Below are 21,569 nucleotides of genomic sequence, written 5' to 3'. Positions count from 1 at the left end.
CCAACTCCTCTGCCACGCACATAACTGGAAGCCCCAGGGACCCCTGGGGGGAGGGGAGCAGTCTGGACTCCCTGCCCCGGGGTCCCCCCCTGCTTTGACAATCAGTGACCCCAGCCCTTTGTAAATTCCTTCTCCTACACAGGATCACGAACTCCTGTCCCCATTCTGATCCCCATGCTGTTCCTAGGGCCAAATAAAAGCTCAGCAGCTGTGGTGGCCTGGCCCTATGCTCCTTGGTGGGAATGGGCAGGGGCTGCGGGCCTGGGAGGGAATCTCATCTCCCGGTGTGGGAAAGGAAAGGGCTGCCCATCGCGGAATCCCCTGTATTGGTGTCCTAGGGCTGCCTTAACTAGGAACCACAAGCTGGATGTTTTATAACATCAGAAATGTGCTATCTCACAGCTCTAGAGGCTAGAAGTACAACATCAGGATATCAACAGGATTTTTTCCAGAGAGACAATAAAAGAGGATGTTAAAGGGAAGGAACAATGCCAGGAACACAGAGCTGGAGGCACTGGAGAACATGCGCTTCCTATAATGTGCTGTTAACAATAGGTTCTCTGAAGCTTGATGTGTAGTTTGTCCGTTTCCCGTGGTGCAAATACTCCCACCATGAGGGATTTCGAGATACCAACCTAAAATCACTGAATGTGGAATTGAGAGAAAAGTTGCCTAGTAGCACACCATTATATAGTATTTCCCAGGGCTGGAATTAGGGTTTCAAAATGCATGAGGGTGTCAAAATACTCGGTAACAGAGATAATATTCAGTGCAATATTTAAAAAAATTAAAATTAGTGCAGCAAATCCATGGCGAGCAAAATATCAAAATTTTAAATAAAGACAGAATTTGACCCTGCATTTGCATGACCCTGCCTCCCTAACCTCATCCCAGCCCTGGGTTTCTACTCTGGCCCCGGTTCCAGAAACTTTATTTACAAAAACAGGCAGCCAGACCCTAGGTGCAGTTTGCTAATTTAATTATCTAAGTATTGCATAAAATAGTATTTCCTCCACAGATAGATTAAAAAAATAGGTGCTGTTAAATCAACTCTGACTCGTGGAGGCCTTAAGTACAATGGAACAAAAAGCTGCCTGGTCCTGCATCCTCCTCAAAATTGCCAGCATGTTTGAGTCCACGTTTTGGCTATTGTGCCAATCCATCTCACTGAGGGTCTCCCTCACCCTTGCTGGCCCTCTATGTCACCAAACATGTCCACGGTTGACCTCTCCTGCTGACGTGTCCAAACCAGGTGAGTCAGACAGTGTTCTGTTGTGACCCATAAGGTTTTCATTGACTGATTTCTGGAAGTAGATCTCCAGGCATTTCTTCCTAGTCGGTCTGAGCCTGAAAACTCCCCTGAAACCTGTCCACAAGCGGTGGTTCTGCTGGTATTTGAAATACTAGTGACATCCCTTCCAGCATAACAGCAACACGCAAGACACCACAGAACAAAAAACTGACAGAGCGGTGGATTTTCTCTCTATAAAAAAAAAAAAAATAGGTACAATAAATGTAAATAACTTCAAGGGCATCGATAATAGAAAAATGCAGTAAAATAGGAAGTGTTGAGTGTTGAGTACTTATTACCTTTATTTTAATATAATGAGCTTAATTGCAAATTTATATAATTTAATTTTTACTAATGACTGATGGAATAGACTCGAGGGCAATGGGTTTGTTTTTTGGGGGGGTGTGTAACGACCAGCTAACAAAATTCCTGAAAAGTTAACAATCCCCAACCAGTGCTAACTGGCTCCAGCGCACACCTGGTGAGAAACCCTGTGTGGCAGAGCCCGGGTGTGAGAGGAAGAGGGACAGAGAGGGTTACACATCTTTAAAGTCTACACTGTAATCTGGATTAATTCACGCTCTCCTCTGTCTAAATTTGGATCAGTCCAAGCCTCCCCCGTTCCAGAAATTCGGACCGATCCAGACTCCGCCCCAGCGTCTCCCAGCCCGCCCCTTTCCCAACAGTGCGGTCGTCAAGACAACCGCGTCCGCACTCCCTCCTTTCCGACAAGCCAGGGTCACCGCCTCTCAGCGCTCCCATTGGCCAAAAGTTATCAGAGGGCGGTCCCTTTCACTTTCACTGGTCAGTTTCTCGAGGCGGTAGCAGTCCTTATATTCCCATTGGCTGATTGGTGGAGGGGGGCGGAGTTATGGGTAGCGGTTGTCGAGGTTGCACCGGACCGCAACCCAGCTCAGTGCAGGCAGGGAGGGACGACCCGAGATATTTGGAAGAATAAAGGTGAGGGGGCTGTAACATGGAGGCAAACTGGCAAGAAGTCAGGGTTGGCGATGCGGAGATAGTGTTTGGGGATTTCCAGGATGTCTGTCCCGCAGGGCGATGACTACACCGGCCGGCTCCGGAACGGGCTTTGGATCCGTGTCCTGGTGGGGTCTGTCCCCGGCGCTGGACCTGCAGGCTGAAAGTGAGTCGTCCACTCCATCCTTTAGCTGTCTCCTGCGTGACTACAATCCCAGGATGCTCTGGTACAGCGCCTGCCTTCACAGCCGTGACAGGCGGCGCAAGGCCTTTTGGGACTTGTAGTCCCAGCTTCAATGGCAACAGGAGCGCTAGCGTTCTAAGGCTTCAGCGGTAGAGGGCGCTCCCATAGTGGCGATCTGCTGTCATCTATGCGGACTGCCATTCCCAGAAGGCTTAGAGGCACAACTCCTTTTGAAACGTGGGCAAACAGCGCAAGTCTTACTGGGATTTGTAGTCCATCGTTCTAGGGGTTACTATACAGGGCGCTCTGGTGGCCACTAGCCCCAGCCGGCTGTTGCATTGCCAGGTCCTCCTGTGGACCCAGACTCGCAGGCAGAAACAGAACGCAGGATTCCTGACCTTGATGTGCTGCTGCTGGGCTCCGTGGATGGACGGCATCTGCTACGGACCCTTGCCCGGGCCTCGCGCTGGCCTCCTAGGAATTTCAACGTGAGCAGGGATTCGTGGAAGGAGGAGGACTAAAATGGGAGCCCGGACCAGAGCACTGGGTTGAGGGAGGAGGGGGTTGGAGGTCTAAAATGCTGAGTCTAAGGAGGGAGGAGCTGAAGCCTGGACTCCTGGATCTGAGGGAGGTGGAAGCTGGGGACACAAACTGCTGAGTCCTGGGTGAGGAAGGAGTTGGTGGCCAGGGCTCCTGAGTGCAGATGGGAGGTGGTAGGCAGTGGCCCTGACTCCTGAGTTCTTGAGAAAAAAGGCCTGGAGTTTGGAATTCTGGGTTCTAGAAGGAGGAAGAGAGTCCCCGAGTGGTGCAAATGGTTAATGCACTCTCTGCTAACGGAAAGGTTGGAAGTTTAAGTCAACCTAGAGGTACCTCAGAAGAAAGGCCTGGTGATCTACTTCTGAGAAATCAGCCATTGAAAACCCTGTGGAGCACAGTTGTACTCTGACACACATTGGCTCATCATGACTCAAAATCCACTTGATGGCAATTGGTTAGCAGAAAGAAGGACCTAAAGACCTGATCTCCTCCAGGTGGGGCAGAGGAGGCTTGGGGCCCATTCTACTGTGTTTGAAGGGCGGGGGGGGGGGGTGCTGGTGACAGGACGCCTGGGTCCTGTGGAAGGAAGGGACTGAGGGCCCACACTCCTGGGTCTGCTAGGGACCAGGGATGTAGGTCTCAGAACCAGTCTTGCCATCTATCCTTTCAGTTCTATGTGCTGGAGAGTAATCTGGAAGCTGTGGCCCGACACATGCTGGTTTTCAGCTTAGCCTTTGAGGAACCTGAGAAGATGGGGCTGCAAGGTAAGTCACAAGGACCCAGACATTCTGGCTCCCAGTCCCTTCCCATTCCCTGGAGGATTTTGGCATTTCCATGGTGCAATTAAAATTTAAACATGTGATCATGGCCCCCATTTCATCACGTACTCACTAGTTTGGTGGTCTTAGAGCCAAAGATTTTCCCATCTGTAAAATGGGTTTAAATATATGGTAACTCCTAGAGCAAATCTGCTGCAAAGGACCTCTTCAAAGTGTTGAAAAGCAAAGATGTCACCTTGAAGACTAAGGTGCGCCTGACCCAAGCCATGGTATTTTGGATCACCTCATATGCATGTGAAAGCTGGACAATAAATAAGGAAGACTGAAGAAGAATTAACGCCTTTGAATTGTGGTGTTGGCAAAGAATATTGAATATACCACAGACTGCCAAAAGAACAAACAAATCTGTCTTGGAAGAAGTACAACCAGAATGCTCCTTAGAAGCAAGGATGGCGAGACTACATCTTACATACTTTGGACATGTTGTCAGGAGGGATCAGTCCCTAGAAGGACATCATGCTTGGCAAAGTACAGGGTCAGGGGAAAAGAGGAAGACCCTCAGTGAGGTGGATTGACACAGTGGCTGCAACAATGGGCTCAAGCATAACAACTATTGTAAGGATGGCGCAGGACCAACTAGTGTTTCGTTCTGTTGCACATAGCGTTGCTGTGAGTTGGAACTGACTCAATGCCACCTAACAACAATAACAAGAGCCACTGAAAGGAGTCCAGGTGGCGCAGTGGTCACTATGAGTTGGAACTGACTCCATGACAATGTGTATCTATGTCTATATAAATTGTATCATTTTAGTTGTTTAAGAACCTTACAAGAGATCATGCTGTCTTTTAGTTTTATAGATAAATATAGATTAGTTTACTTCTAGTTGCTTAAGAACCTTACACAAGGTGTATTGTGCAATGTGTGTTCTTCCAAATACCCTGGGCTATTAATGACAACAACCATCCATTATTCTGATATGATTGTTGTTGTTAGTTGCCATTGAGCATGATTCCAACTCATAATAACCCCATGTGTGCAGAGTAGAACTGCTCCATAGGGTCTTCAAGGCTGTGACCTTTTAGAAGCAGATCGCCAGACCTGTCTTCTGAGGTGCCTCTGGGTGGGTTCAGACCACCAAACTTTGGGTTAGTAAGTTGAACACTTAACCATTGGCACCACTCACGGACTTCCCTAATAAGAGCAATAATTGCTAAAATGTACTGAACCTGTACTGTAAGCCAGGCATTATAGAATTTTCCATGAAAACCTTACAAGAATCCTACAGAGTGGACCTTGTAGGATCCTTTTTTCACAAATGTGAGAAACAGGACCAGAAAGGGGTGGACACTAGCTCAAGGCCACACAGCAAGGAGAGTCAGGATTTGAACCCAGCTTGTCTGAGTCCAGAGACCTTGGTCTAAGTGCTTAGTTTAAGCTGTAACAGGGAGATTAAAAAAAAAAAACTGCTTTCCACCTCCTCACCCTTCTCCCCATCAAACTTCTCCTCCCAAATTCAGTTTCAGCTCCAAGTGTGCCTCCTCCAGGCAAACTCTCTTGGATTTATACCCCTAAGGGAGCCTGTGGGCAGGACTGAGATGAGGTCAGCCAAACACTGCCCAATTTCCTGCCTTTTACACCTCCCCACTTCTGGGGGAACCACATGAGGGAAGTCTCCAGACATCTTTCGGCAAGAGACTTTGAACACTTGCATTGTGTCATGCACTGCTGTGACCGTTTCATGTGGGTTTTTTTCCTGGAATTCTGTCAATGGGTGTGTTGTTGCGTGCTGATGAGTCTATTCTGACTCTCAGCTACCCCAGAGGACAGAGTAGAACTGCCTCATTGGGTTTCCTAGGCTGTAATATTTATGGAAGCAGATTGCCAGGTCTTTTCTCCCATGGAGCAGCTGGTGAGTTCAAACTGCTGATCTTTTGGTTAGCAGCTGAGCACTTAACTATCGTGCCATTAGGGCCCTTTATGTACATAGCATATGTATATATATACACATATATATCATATATCCCCACGTGTCTGTCAGTTTGTCGTACTGTGGGGGCTTGTGTGTTGCTGTGATACTGGAAGCTATGCCACCGATATTCAGATACCAGCAGGGTCACCCATGGACGACAGGTTTCAGCTGAGCTTCCAGACTAAGACAGACTAGGAAGAAGGACCCGGCAGTCTACTTCTGAAAAGCATTAGCCAGTGAAAACCTTATGAATACCAGCGGAACATTGTCTGATATAGTGCTGGAAGATGAGCCCCCAGGTTGGAAGGCACTCAAAAGATGACTGGGGAAGAGCTACCTCCTCAAAGTAGAGTCGACCTTAATGACATGGATGGAGAAAAGCTTTCGGGACCTTCATTTGCTGAGGTGGCACGACTCAAAATGAGAAGAAACAGCTGCAAACATCCATTAATAATTGGAGCCTGGAATGTACGAAGTATGATCTAGGAAAATTGGTAATCGTCAAAAATGAAATGGAACGCATAAACATCAATATCCTAGGCATTAGTGAGCTGAAATGGACTGGCATTGGCCCTTTTGAATTGGACAATCATATAGTCTACTATGCTGGGAATGACAACTGGAAGAGGAATGGTGTTGCATTCATCGTCAAAAAGAACGTTTCAAGATCTATCCTGAAGTACAACGCTGTCAGTGATAGGATAATATCCATACACCTACAAGGAAGACCAGTTAATACGACTATTATTCAAATTTACGCACCAACCACTAGGGGCAAAGATGAAGAAATAGAAGATTTTTACCAGCTGCTGCAGTCTGAAATTGATCGAACATGAAATCAAGATGCATTGGTAATTACTGGCGATTAGAATGTGAAAGTTAGAAACAAAGAAGAAGAATCAGTAGTTGGAAAATATGGCCTTGGTGATAGAAACGATGCCGGAGTTCGAATGATAGAATTTTGCAAGACCAATGACTTCTTCACTGCGAATACCTTCTTTCACCAACAGAAACGGGAACTATACACATGGACCTTGCAAGATGGAACACACAGAAATCAAATTGACTACATCTGTGGAAAGAGATGATGGAAAAGCTCAATATCATCAGTCAGAACAAGGCCAGGGGCCGACTGTGGAACAGACCATCAATTGCTCATATGCAAGTTCAAGCTGAAACTGAAGAAAATCAGAGGAAGTCCACGAGAGCCAAAATATGACCTTGAGTATATCTCACCTGAATTTGGAGACCATCTCAAGAATAGATTTGATGCATTGAACAGTAGTGACCGAAGACCAGACGAGTTGTGGAATGACATCATCTGTGAAGAAAGCAAGAGGTCACTGAAAAGACAGGAAAGAAAGAAAAGACTAAGATGGATGTCAGAGGAGACTCTGAAGCTTGCTCTTGAGCGTCGAGCAGCTAAAACAAAAGGAAGAATTCATGAAGTAAAAGAACTGAAGATTTCAAACCGCCTCTCGAGAAGACAAAATAAAGTATTACAATGACATGTGCAAAGAGCTGGAGATGGAAAACCAAAAGGGAAGAACACGCTCAGCGTTTCTCAAGCTGAAAGAACTGAAGAAAAAATTCAAGCCTTGAGTTGCAATGGTGAAGGATTCCATGGGGAAAATATTAAATGACGCAGGAAGCATCAAAAGAAGATGGAAGGAATACACAGAGTCATCATACCAAAAAGAATTAGTCGATATTCAACCATTTCAAGAGGTGGCATATGATCAGGAACCGATGGTACTGAAGGAAGAAGTCCAAGCTGCTCTGAAGGCATTGGCGAAAAACAGGGCTCCAGGAATTGATGGAATATCAATTGAGATGTTTCAACAAACAGATGTAGCGCTGGGGGTGCTCACTCGTCTATGCCAAGAAATATGGAAGACAGCTTCCTGGCCAACTGACTGGAAGAGATCCATATTTATGCCTATTCCCAAGAAAGGTGATGCAACCAAATGTGGAAATTATAGAACAATATCATTAATATCACACGCAAGCAAAATTCTGCTGAAGATCATTCAAAAACAGCTGCAGCAGTATATCGACAAGGAAGTGCCAGAAATCAGGCCGGTTTCGGAAGAGGACGTGAAACCAGGGAGATCACTGCTGATGTCAGATGGATCCTGGCTGAAAGCAGAGAATACCAGAAGGATGTTTACCTGTGTTTTATTGATTATGCAAAGGCATTTGACTGTGTGGATCATAACAAACTATGGATAACACTGTGAAGAATGGGAATTCCAGAACACTTAATTGTGCTCATGAGGAACCTTTACATCGATCAAGAGGCAGTTGTTCGGACAGAACAAGGGGATACTGATTGGCTTAAAGTCAGGAAAGGTGTGCGTCAGGGTTGTATTCTTTCACCATAGCTATTTAATCTGTATGCTGAACAAATAATATGAGAAGCTGGACTATATAAAGAAGAATGTGGCATCAAGTTTGGAGGAAGACTCATTAACAACCTGAGTTACACAGATGATACAACCTTGCCTGCTGAAAGTGAAGAGGACTTGAAGCACTTACTAATGAAGATCAAAGACCATAGCCTTCAGTATGGATTGCACCTCAACATAAAATAAAAATCCTCACAACTGGACCAGTGAGCAACATCATGATAAACGGAGAAAAGATTGAAGTTGTGGAGGATTTCATTTGACTTGGATCCACAATCAACAGCCATGGAAGCAGCAGTCAAGAAATCAAAAGACGCATTGCATTGGGCAAATCTGCTGCAAAGGACCTATTCAAAGTGTTGAAGAGCAAAGATGTCACCCTGAAGACTAAGGTGTGCCTGACCCAAGCCATGGTATTTTCAATCACATCATATGCATGTGAAGGCTGGACAATGAATAAGGAAGACCGAAGAAGAGTTCATGCCTTTGAATTGTAGTGTTGGCAAAGAATATTGAATATACCATGGACTGCCAAAAGAACGAACAAATCTTAGAAGTACAACCAGAATGCTCCTTAGAAGCAAGGATGGCGAGACTGCGTCTTACATACTTTGGACATGTTGTCAGGAGGGATCGGTCCCTGGAGAAGGACATCATGCTTGGCAGAGTACAGGGTCAGCGGAAAAGAGGAAGACCCTCAATGAGGTGGATTGACACAGTGGCTGCAACAATGGGCTCAAGCATAACGATTGTAAGGATGGCGCAGGACCGGGCAGTGTTTCGTTCTGTTGTGCATAGGGTCGCTATGAGTCGGAACTGACTTGATGGCACCTAACAACACAACAACATATCATGTACATTTGAAACTACATTGTTTTTTCCTATAAGGTTCTTATACAGCTAAAAAAACTATAGATAGATATAGATATACAGCTAGATAAATGTAGAGATGTAGAAATGATATATATGTATATATATCTAATCATATACAAACAGTGGGCTCAAGCATAACAACTGTGAAGATGGCACAGGACCAGGCAGTGTTTTGTTCTGTTGTACATAGGGTCGCTATGAGTTGGAACCCACTCAACAACACGTAACAACAACAATACAACTGAAGATAAATAATTATCTCCTATATGCCTATAAGATTTGTAAAAGAACTATATATACAAATCACTGCAGTTAAGTTGACAGAGACTCTGTAGGGTAGAGTAGAACTGCTCCATAGGGTTTCCAAGGCCATAATCTTTGCAAGTTTACAAGTCAGTCTCTCATACAAAAATTTATATACACCTTGCTATATACTCCTAATTGCTCTCCCTCTAATCAGACAGCACACTCCTACTCTCTACTCTCTATTTTTGTGTCCATTCAGGCAGCTTCTGACTCCCTCTGCCTTCTCATCTCCCCTCCAGACAGGAGCTGCCCACATAGTCTCATGTGTCTACTTAATCCAAGAAGCTCACACCTCACCAGTATCATTTTCTATGCCATAGTCTGGTCCAATCCCTGTCTGAAGAGTTGGCTTTGGGAATGGTTCCTGTCTTGGGCTAACAGAAAGTCTGGGGACCATGACCACTGGGGTCCTTTTAGTCTCAGTCAGACCATTAAGTCTGGTCTTTTTATGAGAATTTGAGGTCTGCATCCCACTGCTCCCCTCCACCTCAAGGGTTCTCTGTTGTGTTCCCTGTCAGGGCAGTCATTGGTTGTAGCCAGGCACCATCTAGTTCTTCTGGTCTCAGGTTTATGTGGCCCTTTCTGTCTCTTTGGCTCGTAAATACCTTGTGTCTTTGGTGTTCTTCATTTTCCTTTGCTCCAGGTGGGTTGAGGCCAACTGATGCATCTTAGATGGCTGCTTGCTAGCGTTTAAGACCCCAGACACAACTCTCCAAAGTGGGATGGAGAATGTTTTCTTAATAGATTTTATTATGCCAGTTGATGTAGATGTCCCCTGAAACCGTGGTCCCCAACCCCCGCCCCTGCTTTGCTGGCCCAAGGCCATAATCTTTAGGGAAACAGACTGCCACATCTTTCTTCCATGGAGCAGCTGGTGGGTTCTGACCACTGACTTTTGGTTAGCAGTTGAGTGCTTAACCAGTGTGCCACCAGGGCTCCATATCTATACATAAAAAACCCGCAGCCATCGAGTCTATTCCGATTCATAGTGACCCTATAGGACAGAGTAGAACTGCCCCATATGGTTTCCAAGGAGCGCCTGGTGGATTTGAACTGCCAACTTTTTGATTCACAGCGGTAGCTCTTAACCACTATGCCACTAGCGTTTCCATATATATATTTAAGCAAATTCAGGATTGTGGTTACCTGGGGTTTGAGGAGGAACAGGAAAGGAGACCTAGGTTAGGTTAAGTTATTCTACATGTTGCAGTTATTGGAATGGGCAGGGAGCTTGTTATATACATTCTATGACTACTAATTATAATGATGTGCGTATCAATGAATATCCACTAGAGAGAGAATGCTTCATCAGCCCGGGTCTGTTTTGGGCTCACTCCACCAGCTTCCTCTGCTCATTTTCTCCGCCCTCCCCCCCCTCCCCAGAGAGGAGCGAGATCTTCCTGGAGGTGTGGGGGAACGCCCTGCTGCGTCCCCCAGTAGCTGCCTTTGTGCGCTCCCAGGCGGAGCGCCTGGCGCACCTGGTCCCCGAGCCCGACCGCCTGGCAGAGCAGCTGCCCTGGCTCAGCCTGGGCGCCCTCAAGGTCAGTGCCATCCCCCAGGCTCCCGGGGGTGCTGGAAGAACGGGAATGGGCAGTCCTGAGGGATATGTGTTGATGGAGTGGGTGGAGGCCATGAATTTGAGTCCCATTGGACTCCCTCTGTAGCATCTGGGGCCAGAGGCTGGTTTCTGCCCTCTGAGCCTCAGGTCCTTCATCTGAGACATGGGAGAGTACTTTCCACCCCTCGGAATGGATGGGAGGGTGAAGCAAGAGAAGCTGCTGTCTCATCACTCCTGTCTCCCTCTCTTTGTCCCCACAAAGTTCCGCGAGCGGGACGCCCTGGAGGCGGTGTTCCGCTTCTGGGCCGGCGGGGAGAAAGGGCCTGAGGCCTTCCCCATAAGCCGCCTCTGGGACTTGCGGGTGCGCCACTACCTGGGCTCCCGCTACGACGCCCGGCGCGGTGTCAGCGATTGGGACCTGCACATGAAGCTGCACGACCGCGGGGTGAGAGGCCCGGCGAGGAGGGGCTGGGGGCCGGGATTCCCGGGTCCGAGGGAGGAGGTGGCTGAGGGACTAGGCTCCGGGGTCTGAGGGAAGAGTGACTGGAGGACTGGACCCCCAGAGCTGAGGGAGGAGGGGGTTAGGGGCTGGGACTGTCGGGGCTGAGGGAGGAAGGGCTGGGGGACTGAATTCCGGGGTCTGAGGGAGGAGGCTGGGGGCTAGGACTCTCGGGGCTGAGGGAAGAGGAAACTGGGGGACTGGACTCCTGGGCCTAAGGGAGGAGGGACTGGACCGAGGGACTGGGCTGGGTATGAGGGGAGAGTGGCTGAAGGACTGGACTCCCGGGTCTGAGGGAGGATGGGGCTAGGGGCTGAGCCTCCTGGGTCTGAGGGTGCAGGGGCTGGGAGTCGGAACTCCTGGGTCAGAGGGAGGAGGGGCTGGGAACTGAACTCCTGGATCTGATGTGGGAGGGGCTGGGGGCCCAGATGCCAAGTTTACTGAGGCCTCCCTCCCTCCTTCCCCCACAGGGTCAGGTCATCCACACCCGCGAGTTCCGGCGCTGGAGGGACACAGGCGTCGCCTTTGAACTCAGAGATTCCAGCTCCTACCACCTGCCCAACCGTACCCTAGCGTCCGGACGCCTCCTGAGCCACGTGCGTGTGCACCCTCTGCCCTGGCCCGCTCCTCCTTCTCCAACCGCGGTCTCACTTGCCCCTCTTTCCCTGCTTTCCCAGCGTGGGGAGCGCGTGGCGGCGCGCGGGTACTGGGGGGACATCGCCACGGGCCCCTTCGTGGCCTTCGGGATCGAAGCAGACGACCAGAGTCTCCTGCGGACCAGCAACGGGCGGCCGGTCAAGGTGTGCGGTGGGCGAGCTGGGGCTTTGGCAGACACTTGAAGCCCCTCCCTCTTTCTTCCAGGCCCCGCGGCCAAACCGCTGGGCGCCGCCCCGGCGTTTCACGTTCTGTCCCTCCCGTTGGTGACGAGCCTCCATCCTTGTTATACAGGCACCGCCCAAACTCCTAGGCTGCACCTTTGGCTACTAAACCCCGCTCCCAGTGCCCGGGTATCCACTTCTGCCTGCCTGGCCACACCCCTAACATCCAGGGCTCCGCCTCCGGGTACTAGGCCCCGCCCCCGGTTCTATGTCCTTGCGCTCTAGTGCTCCTTTTTGATTTTAGGTCGGGTCCCTGGGATCCAAGCTCACCCAGAGTTCTTAGATTTCGGTTCCAGCGCTCGCTCCTCCTTACTCTAAGCCCCGCCTCGTTCACTCAAGCCCCGCCCCCGCGTTCCCAGCCCCAGTGTCTACCGTGTCCCTTCTCTTCCCCAGAGCGCGGGCGAAATCACCCAACACAATGTGACAGAGCTCTTCCAGGAGGTGGCCGCCTGGCGGCGCCCAAGAGACGCCCAGCGGGACCCGGAGCAGGCGCAGCAGGGGGAGGATGGAAACCTGGAGTCTGGTAAGCGAGGGACTCAGTCTTCCCTGTTGAAACGGGAGGCAAAAGGTCGGGATGGTGAAGACCAGCGGACACAGAGAGTGGAACCGGCACCCTGATCCCAGGCTGTACCTGTTGCCGTCTAGTTGATTCAGATTCATAGCGACCCTATAGAACAGAGTAGAACTGCCCCGTAGGGTTTCCAAAGAGCGGTTTTTGGATTTGAACTGTCCACCTTTTGGTTAAAGGCCTGAGTTCTTAACACTGTGCCACCAGGGCTACTCTAGTACAGCAGCAGTTCTCAAATTTTGTTATACATAAGAATCACCTGGAAATCTTAGTAAAGTGTATATTCTGATTCAGTATGTCTGGGGTGGAAATGCAAATCCTCAGCAGGGGTTCAAACCGGAAGGAACCAATTCGAAGCCCTGGTTCAAATCTCTCTCTTCTACTGCTGTTTTTCTTCCTTTCCTAAATCCTCACACTTTTCCTAGAATTCTGAATTCCACGGATAGAATCCTGACTTACCTGTGTGTGGAAGTTTAAGTTGGTTGAGAACATTCTCACAGCGTGCTAGGTCCCAGTCCTTTTCGGAGACCCAATTTCACAACACACACACACCCTCTCATGAATTCTGACCATGCTTCCCTCTAACCATCTGCTGGCCGGGCTCTCCCTGGGTGTCTGTCCCACTCTAGGGAAGATGCGCCATGTGACCTGAGCCATCCATTCTCTGTTCTTCCCTTGAGTCTGTTGTCTGGTCTTTAAAGTGGATCTCTGCCTGCCAGGCTGATCTCCCCAGAATTTTCCAGGAATCTCCCTAAGAGAAAGGATGAGAAAGGGCTTCATGACAGACACTTAAACACAGTGTTATTTCCAACCTTCATTCCTCTGCCCAGACTCTGCCAGTATCTATGTCTCTCTGCGTTTCAGACTCCCACACCTGTGACCCCACCCAGCAGGATGACCCCTCTCTGTTCTTCCACAGCAGCCTTCGCCCAGAGGTCCTTCACTGTCCACTTCCTTTCTCTCAATTCTGCCCAGACCCTCCAGCACAAGAGCTGCTACAAGGGACGGTTCCAGCTTCTCTATGTGGCCTGTGGGTAAGAGGGTCTGGGAGGCACCCAGGCTTCCCTCTCACAGACCTTCCTCCTCATGGATTCAGGGCTGGGTCCCCAGACCCTTCCCCCCTCAGAACCAGGAGTCCAGCCCCTGCCCCTCCTCACTCAGACCCAGGATTCTGGGCCGTCAGCTTCCTCCTTCCTCAGGACCTGGGAGTCTGACCCTCTGCCTCCTTCCCCTTTCTCTCCACAGAATGGTCCACCTTCTCAGCCCTGAGCTCGGGGCCTGCGTGGCCCCCGGAGGGCGCCTGACTGTGGAATTAGCTCGGTGAGCCAGAGGAGAGCAGGGCTGGGAAAGTCAGGGTCCGGGTCTGAAAGCGGGTCCCTAACTCGCCTCTTTCCGGCTTCAGGTATCTGGTAGACCTGCGGCAGGAGCAGCTGCAGGCGTTCTCTGTCCGGGTCGGGGAGCTGGCTCAGGAGGCTGGATTCGCCGCGCTGTCAGGGGCTAGGTCCTCAGAGACCTTTGCGCGCTTCTGCAAGTCCGGGGACTCTTCTCCGGGCAACATTGACCGAGCCGTGGGATCCCAGACTCCATCCACAGGAGTCCTGGTCTGGCCTTCGGAGGTCCTTTCCCCGCCTCTAGAATCCATGGCCCCGCCCCCTGAAACTATGACTCCACCTCCTGAAGCCATGGTCACGCCCCCTGAAGCCATGGTTCCGCCCCCTGAGGATCTCACCCAGCACATTGGAGGCCTGGCCCCACACTCTGAGTACCTCAAGCAGCCCTCAGAGTCTCAGGGTTCCCCCTTGGAGGTTCTGGTTCCACCCCAGGAGGCTTTGGCTATGCCCCCAGTAGGTCAGACCCCAAAGCAGAAGAGTCTGACCCGACTCCTAGAGGCCAAGTCCCCCACCTCTAAATCCTAAAGTCAGGCCTTGGAATTGTAACACAGAGGATATAATTCTAGACCCACCACTAGAATTCTCAGTTTTACTCTCAAGATTCTCACTCAGCCCTGGAGGTGTTGCCAGAATTTCAAATTCCATTCACGGCCTTCTGTAGTCTATCCCTAGTATTCTAGAATGCTCTCTCAGAATCCTAAATTCCACTCCTGAGACTCTAAACCCACTGGGTATCAGGCCGTCTGCATCGGCCCCTTGTCTCAGAAGTCTGCATTCCTAACTGGTGGGTGGGAGTGCCTTCTTTCCCAGGCCTGGTCATCACCCAAGTGGTCCCAGTAAAAGGAGTGGCATTCTCTTCTATGTGTGTCCGTGTCATTCCTGTTCTCCGTCTGTCTCTGGTGTCTGATAGAGGGGAGGGGCCTGGAGACTGGATTTCTGGGTTTTCAAATGGACCGAGGGTGGATTCTGAGATGCTGTGGTTTGGGAGCTTGGACCCCCTACAACTGAATCGTCACTTCAAGCAACAAACTGACTATAAAAGATGAAAAACACAAAGTTCCAGTTCTCATGGAGATTACATTTTAGTGAAGGGTATTGAGGGCCCTGGGGCCTGCACTCCTGGTTCTGGGGGATGAGGGGAACCGGATGACTAGGCCACCAAGGTGGCAGGGGTGAGCCAGCTGAAGCACAGCCAACCCCACCCCTCACGCGCCCCATTATCTCGCATTCTGGAAAGGGGGCGGAGGCATCGGCAGTATATTTAGTCTCTGTCCTCTCCCTTTATCTCTGTGTCCTCAGTGAGGCTTGAACAACAGGGAGGAAACCGAGCATCCCGGGACCTCCAAGGTCACCCTGGACGCCCCCTAACTCACACACTGAGAGCCCCTTGCCCCGTTTTCTGCCTTCTGCAATTCCAGACTCAAGCCTCAGCATGGAGGACCAGTGAGTGAGGGGTGCAAACCGGTAACCTGGATTCCTGAGGTCCCAAGGGAGTGGGAGATGGGGGTGATCTCCCGGGTTCTTGAGCGGGGTAAGAGCTGCGAGTTTGGGTACTGTCCTGAGAAGGGAAGTAGGGAACAGGACTCCTGGGTCTCGAAATAAGGTAAGAATTTGGGGTCAGACTTCTGGAAACTGAGGAAGTGGGATCTGGTGGCCTGGACTTCTAGGTCCCCCAGGACACGGATTGGACAGGACACGGATTGGACAGGACACAGGGTCAGCATTAACCCCTTTTTTTCCGTTTCTCTCCCTCCAGGAGCAGCGATGCGGTAAGGGGGGGGGGCCGCTAAGGCGTGGGCTGGGTCCCTGTTGGCTGGGTGGGCACTGCAGGGAGGCGGCTGGGGCAGGAGGCTGCAGTCCTAAGAGAGGCCGTGGGGAGGGGCCGAGTGGAGTCCCAGTGGTGACGCGGCTCTGCTCTCTCAACCCCAGCGGGGCGACCCGCGCCCCGCACCTCCCCCGATCCGGCGCCGCTCCTCAGCCAACTACCGTGCCTATGCCATCGAGCCGCACGCCAAGGTGAGAAGCGGGGCCGGTGTGGTGGGAGGGGCCTAGGGGCTGGGCTTCGCAGGCGTCTGGGCTCAGATTGGTGAGGACTTGCCGCTGCAACTGGTGAAGCGGAAGAAGGGGTGGAACCAGGACTTCGATGGGGCGGGGCTTGGGCGGAGTCCAAACTGCACGATGGGGCGAGGTTTTACAGAAGGCTGACTCGGATTGGCGAGATTTACCTTATAGGCATAGCTCCGTTGCCCATGAGAACTCCGATTCGCCAGGGAATGGAGGGGCGGGGCTTAGCTGGAATCAGAACCTCAGATTGGTGAACGGGACTGAGGGGCGTAGCTTCCAGTAGAACGAGGGTGGAAATTGGGGGTGGGCATGAACCTCGCTTGAGGGGGTGGGTTCTGGAGAGCCTTCCTCCTTGTGATTGCCCTCCTTGACCTTTCTTTGCTACATCTCACCCTTCAGAAAAAGTCTAAGATCTCGGCCTCGAGAAAACTACAGCTGAAGGTGAGGATAGGCGGGGAGAAGAAACATAGGGATCTTCAAAGGGGCGGGGTTAAAAGTTAAAGTGTTGCTTGGGGTGGGGCTTCGAATATATAGAAGGGGTGGGGCTTTGGAGCCAGAGTGGGAGGGCGTGATTTTACATCAGGGGCGTGGCTAAGGGAGGAGCGGTGCTTTGAGGTGATGGACATCAACCTTGAAGGGCGGGGCTTTGGAGCCAGACTGGGTGGGCGTGGTTTTATGGCAGAGCCTTACTAAGGGAGGGGCGGAGCTTTGAAATGAAAAACACCAACCTTGAGTGAGCGGTCTCTGGGAGACAGAGGACAGACCGGCCTGGGGTTGGAGGGTGGGGCATGGCAGAAGTGATTCCCCTGGGTGGGATCCCCTTCCACTGCTGCAGACCCTGATGCTGCAGATTGCGAAGCAGGAGCTGGAACGGGAAGCAGAGGAGCGGCGCGGAGAGAAGGGGCGTGCTCTGAGCACCCGGTGCCAGCCTCTGGAGCTGGCCGGCCTGGGCTTCGCGGAGCTGCAGGTACCGGCTCCCAGGGCACGACTCCTGCCCCGCCTGCGAGCCAAGGTTCCTAGTCTCCAGTCTTGCATCCTGTGGGAAGGAGAGTACCGTAATTATTCCTCCATCTGCTCAAGACCCAGGAGTCCAATCTCCCAGTCCTTACCTCTCAGGAGTTCAGAAGCAGGGCCTGCCCTAATTCCTCCAGATTCTCATGAGTCCTGGCTCCTAGCTCCTGTATTGGCAGTTCCCTGGAGGTCAGGTTCCCAACCTCCTCCTACAGGACCAGAAGTTCAGGTTTCCAGCCCCCTCCTCCTTCAGGACCAGGAGTCCAGGACCCCCAGATTCTTCCTCAGTCAGATCCAGGAGTCCAAAACTCCAGTCCCTCCTTCCTCAGACTCAGGAGCCTGGGCCCGCATCCCCTTCCTCCCTCAGGCCCAAAGTCTGGGCTCCCAGCCACCTCCTTCCTCAGACCCAGCAGTCTGGATCTCCAGTCTTCCCCCCACCACAGATTCCACGTTTCTCCACCAGGACTTGTGCCGACAGCTTCACGCCCGTGTGGACAAGGTGGATGAAGAGAGATACGATGTAGAGGCAAAAGTTAACAAGAACATCACAGAGGTGGGCGACAGTGGGCAGCTTGGGGTACCTCCAGGGTCCAGTGAAGGAGCCCTGGTGGCGAAATGGTTAAGTGCTTGACTGCTAACCGAAAGATTGGTAGTTTGAACCCACCCAGGGGTTCCAAGTGAGAAAGACCTAGCAATCTGCACCCGTAAAGATTACAGCTTAAAAAACTCAGTGAGGGCAGTTCTGCTCTGTCGCGTGGCGTTGCCATGAGTCAGAAATCAACTCGATGGCACCTAAGAACAGTAACAACAGGGTCCAGTGAGATGCCTGGGGCTGTGGTCCCAGCCTGACCCCTGCAGTTGGGGTTCCCAGGAGGTCCAGGGCAACTCTGTGAGGCTGGCAGGGAGGAAAAAAAAACCAAACCCGTTGCCGTCGAGTCAATTCCGACTCTGGTGGGGAGAGGACAGATAAATTAGTATGATATGGTCAAGAAAGGCTGTTCCAGGCAAAAGAAACAGCAAATACAAAAGCCAGGAGGTATCAAAGCAGAACATATGTTTGTCTCATAAAAAACGCTGAGGGACAGGCCCGGGAACTGAGAGATGCATGTACCTGGACTGGGATATATCTTCTGGTTTTGAGAGATGAAGCTGGGGAAGATCAGGGAGGGCTTTGAGTTCCAGGATGAGGAGTTTGGACTTTGTCCTGAAAGTGGTGGGCGCCTGAGCTGGGGAAAGCCTGGATGAGACCTGGGTACTGAAAGGCAGGATAGAGATAGGAGGGAATTGTAGGGTGGAAGGGCTGGTTGAAGGGGAAGCAGAGGGAAGGGTCTCTACCTCTCCTCTGGCCTCCAGATTGCAGATCTGACTCAGAAGATCTACGACCTTCGGGGCAAGTTTAAGCGGCCCACCCTACGGAGGGTGCGCATCTCTGCAGATGTCATGATGCAGGCGCTGCTGGGAACCCGAGCTAAGGAGACCTTTGACCTGCGGGCCCACCTCAAGCAGGTGAAGAAAGAGGACACTGAGAAGGTGAGTGTGGGCTAGGGCCAGGAAAGGGGGTGCTGAGGTGGCGGGCTGTGGTGGGGTGGTGGTAATAATCCCAGGACATAGCCTGAAGACAGGTAGTCCATGGAGTTGAGAGGAAAGGCAGCTGGTAGCTAGTCTTCACTGGGAAGTATAGGCAGAACACAGCACATGCAAGAGGAAGACAGGAAGTAGAGGGAGAAGACAGGAAGTGTGAAAGGGAGAGAGGAAGTAGCAAGGAGTCAGGAAGTGGATGATGGCTACAGGAAGTGAATGAGAGAGAAAGTACTTACGCAGATCAGGGGGTGAACGAGGGAGACAAGAAGGGAAAGACAGGAAGTATAATAGCGAAAGAGCAAGTAAGCAGGAAGGTAGGAAGTATATAAGGAAAACAGGAAGTGCATGAGGGAGACAGAAAATGGATGGGGAAGACAGAAAATGCATTAGGAAGGAAGGAAGCATGCAAGGAGGTTGGGGGGGTATGTGGGAGACAGGGAGTACATGTGGAAGGCAGGAAATGCATGTGGGAAACAGGAAATGCGTGTGGCAACTTGGCAGGGATTGTGGGGACAAGAAGTGTTCCCGAACCAGATCCTTGGACAGTCATCCACAGTAGAGTAGCGCATCAAGGTGTAGGGCAGGTGGGGGATACTTGAAGGACTAGAGACCAGGAAGAAACCTAACGTCTGGCCTTATCCCTCCCAGGAAAACCGAGAGGTGGGAGACTGGCGAAAGAATATTGATGCTCTGAGTGGAATGGAGGGCCGCAAGAAAAAGTTTGAGGGCTGAGCCCGCCTGCCCATTGCCCTGGCCCTGAGGATGGCCCTGAGGAATAAAGAAACTTCTCTCTGAACTGGGACTGACTGTGTATTTATCACCTGGGGGCTTTGGGATGAGAGAAACAGGAAAACTGAGGGCAGGGCTCCTTCAAAGCCACACAGCGTGTCGGGGCAGAGTTGGGTCTCCAACTCGGGGTGTTCTTAACTTCTCTGCTACATGGGAGGGGGTGAACAGAAACGCTGAGACCAATGCCCAAAGACAGATGGGCAGAGAGACATCCATGTCAGAGGGACTGAGTCAGAGACACAGAGAAAGAGAGTGTGCCAGAGATACAGAGGAAGAAGGGCAAAGAAAGGAGAAACGCAGAGATATAGATACAGACACACCAGACACCCTGTAAGACAGAAGTAGAGGCCCAACAAGGCACAGCTGCAGAGACACAGACACCTAGAAAGACCTAGAAAGATAGAGGCATAATACAGGCATAGAGCCAAAGAGAGACAGAAGCAGAGTTACCTACAGAGATGCACCAAGAGACTCAGACACTGAGAGGGGCTGATTCTCAGAGACAACAGAAGTGCAGAGACAAAAATACAGGGAGAGACCTGCAGAATGAGAAACATGCAGAGGGACCCAGCAAGAGGCAGAGACATGGAGAGAGACAGAGACAACCCCAAACAGATTCCCAGAAAGAGACCCAGAGAACAGCAGAGAAACAAAACCAGAGACAGGAGACAGGCAGAGATACTGAGAGGCTTGGAGGGGTAAAGAATTCAAGGTCATGGCTTGGAGGAGGAGGGGAGTGGGGGGAATACCAAAAAAGATCTGTGTCATATGGAAGTGGGGGATGAGGTTGCACTTGGGCTAATTGACACCCCATCTCTCTCCCCTCTCACCCCCCTACGCACACACACACCTGCTTCCCAGCTTTAGTGCCTGCTGTCACCAGAGTGGAATCCTGGCGGTGACAAATGGGCGGGGATGGGGATGGGGAGACAGAGAGATGGACAAAGGCGGTGGCGGGGGGAGACTGAGAAGTAGAGACACACACACACACATACACGCATGGGCAGTCACAGAGACAACAAAGAGACAAAACTGAAACAGAGTTGGAGAGCTGGAGGGCCAGAGAGACCCAGGAAAAGGCACCAGCCAGGTGGCAACAAAGTGTCGTTTGTACACCCTTGGTCAATAATCGATAAGTGTTTTCAAGACCTATTGTGTGCTGAAAGTCTCTGAGTGGGACATAAAGTTTGTGCTCAATTAACAGTTTGTGGTCAATTACTAACCTAAGGGTTTGTTGTTCGAACTCACTCAGCAGCACCACTGAAGAAAGGCCTGGCTTCCATAAAAATTACAGCTAAGAAAACCATGTCTTATCTAGTGCTACTATAACAGAAATACCACAAGTGGGTGTCTTCAATAAACAGAAGTTTATTTTCTCATAGTTTAGGAGGCTAGAAGTCCAGATTCAGGGCACTGGCTCTAGGAGAAGGCTTTCTGTCTGTTGGCTGGGGAGGAAGGTCTTGGTGATCTTCATGTGGTATGGTATCTATTTCCTCCCATCTCTGCTTCCTTCTCCTTGCCTAATCAGCTTGGTTTATAGTACCTCAAAGGTGATTGGTTTAAAATACACCCTCCACTGATATGGCTTCATTGATATATAAATAATTCCCAAATGGGATTACATCTACAAGTACTTAAAAAAAAGTTCCTGTGGAGTCAATTCTGACTCATAGCAACCCTATAGGACAGAGTAGAACTGCCCTGTAGGGTTTCCAAGGAGCTGCTGCTGGATTCGAACTGCTGACCTTTTGGTTAGTAGCCGAGCTCTTAACCACTGTGCCACCAGGTCTCCTCCATAAGTATACAGATTAGGAATTACAACACACATTTTGGCGGACACAATTCAATCCATAACATGCCCTATGGAGTGAAGTTCTAGTCTGTAACACACGGGGTCGCCATGA

General features: G+C 50.8%; 2 protein-coding genes across 2 annotated transcripts; both read left to right on the top strand.

Annotated features, from left to right (window-relative positions):
- Positions 1–1,578: 1,578 nt before the first annotated feature.
- On the top strand, positions 1,579–15,431 carry DNAAF3 (dynein axonemal assembly factor 3). The gene is made up of 11 exons (XM_064294249.1): positions 1,579–2,435; positions 2,799–2,941; positions 3,661–3,754; positions 10,710–10,867; positions 11,147–11,329; positions 11,854–11,979; positions 12,061–12,183; positions 12,655–12,784; positions 13,749–13,863; positions 14,075–14,149; positions 14,232–15,431. Exons 1-11 carry the CDS (start codon positions 2,351–2,353, stop codon positions 14,743–14,745), a joined length of 1,746 nt encoding a protein of 581 aa, XP_064150319.1. The 5' UTR covers positions 1,579–2,350; the 3' UTR covers positions 14,746–15,431.
- Positions 15,432–15,522: 91 nt separating this feature from the next.
- Positions 15,523–19,672, top strand: TNNI3 (troponin I3, cardiac type). The gene is made up of 8 exons (XM_064294248.1): positions 15,523–15,663; positions 15,977–15,989; positions 16,150–16,236; positions 16,684–16,725; positions 17,120–17,251; positions 17,759–17,848; positions 18,649–18,825; positions 19,525–19,672. Exons 1-8 carry the CDS (start codon positions 15,653–15,655, stop codon positions 19,606–19,608), a joined length of 636 nt encoding a protein of 211 aa, XP_064150318.1. The 5' UTR covers positions 15,523–15,652; the 3' UTR covers positions 19,609–19,672.
- Positions 19,673–21,569: the final 1,897 nt, after the last annotated feature.

Source organism: Loxodonta africana, chromosome 11, assembly GCF_030014295.1.
Source record: "Loxodonta africana isolate mLoxAfr1 chromosome 11, mLoxAfr1.hap2, whole genome shotgun sequence".
Classification (NCBI taxonomy): Eukaryota; Metazoa; Chordata; class Mammalia; order Proboscidea; family Elephantidae; genus Loxodonta; species Loxodonta africana.
Note: the sequence above shows the minus strand (reverse complement) of the source record. Positions and strands in the feature narration are given on the sequence as shown.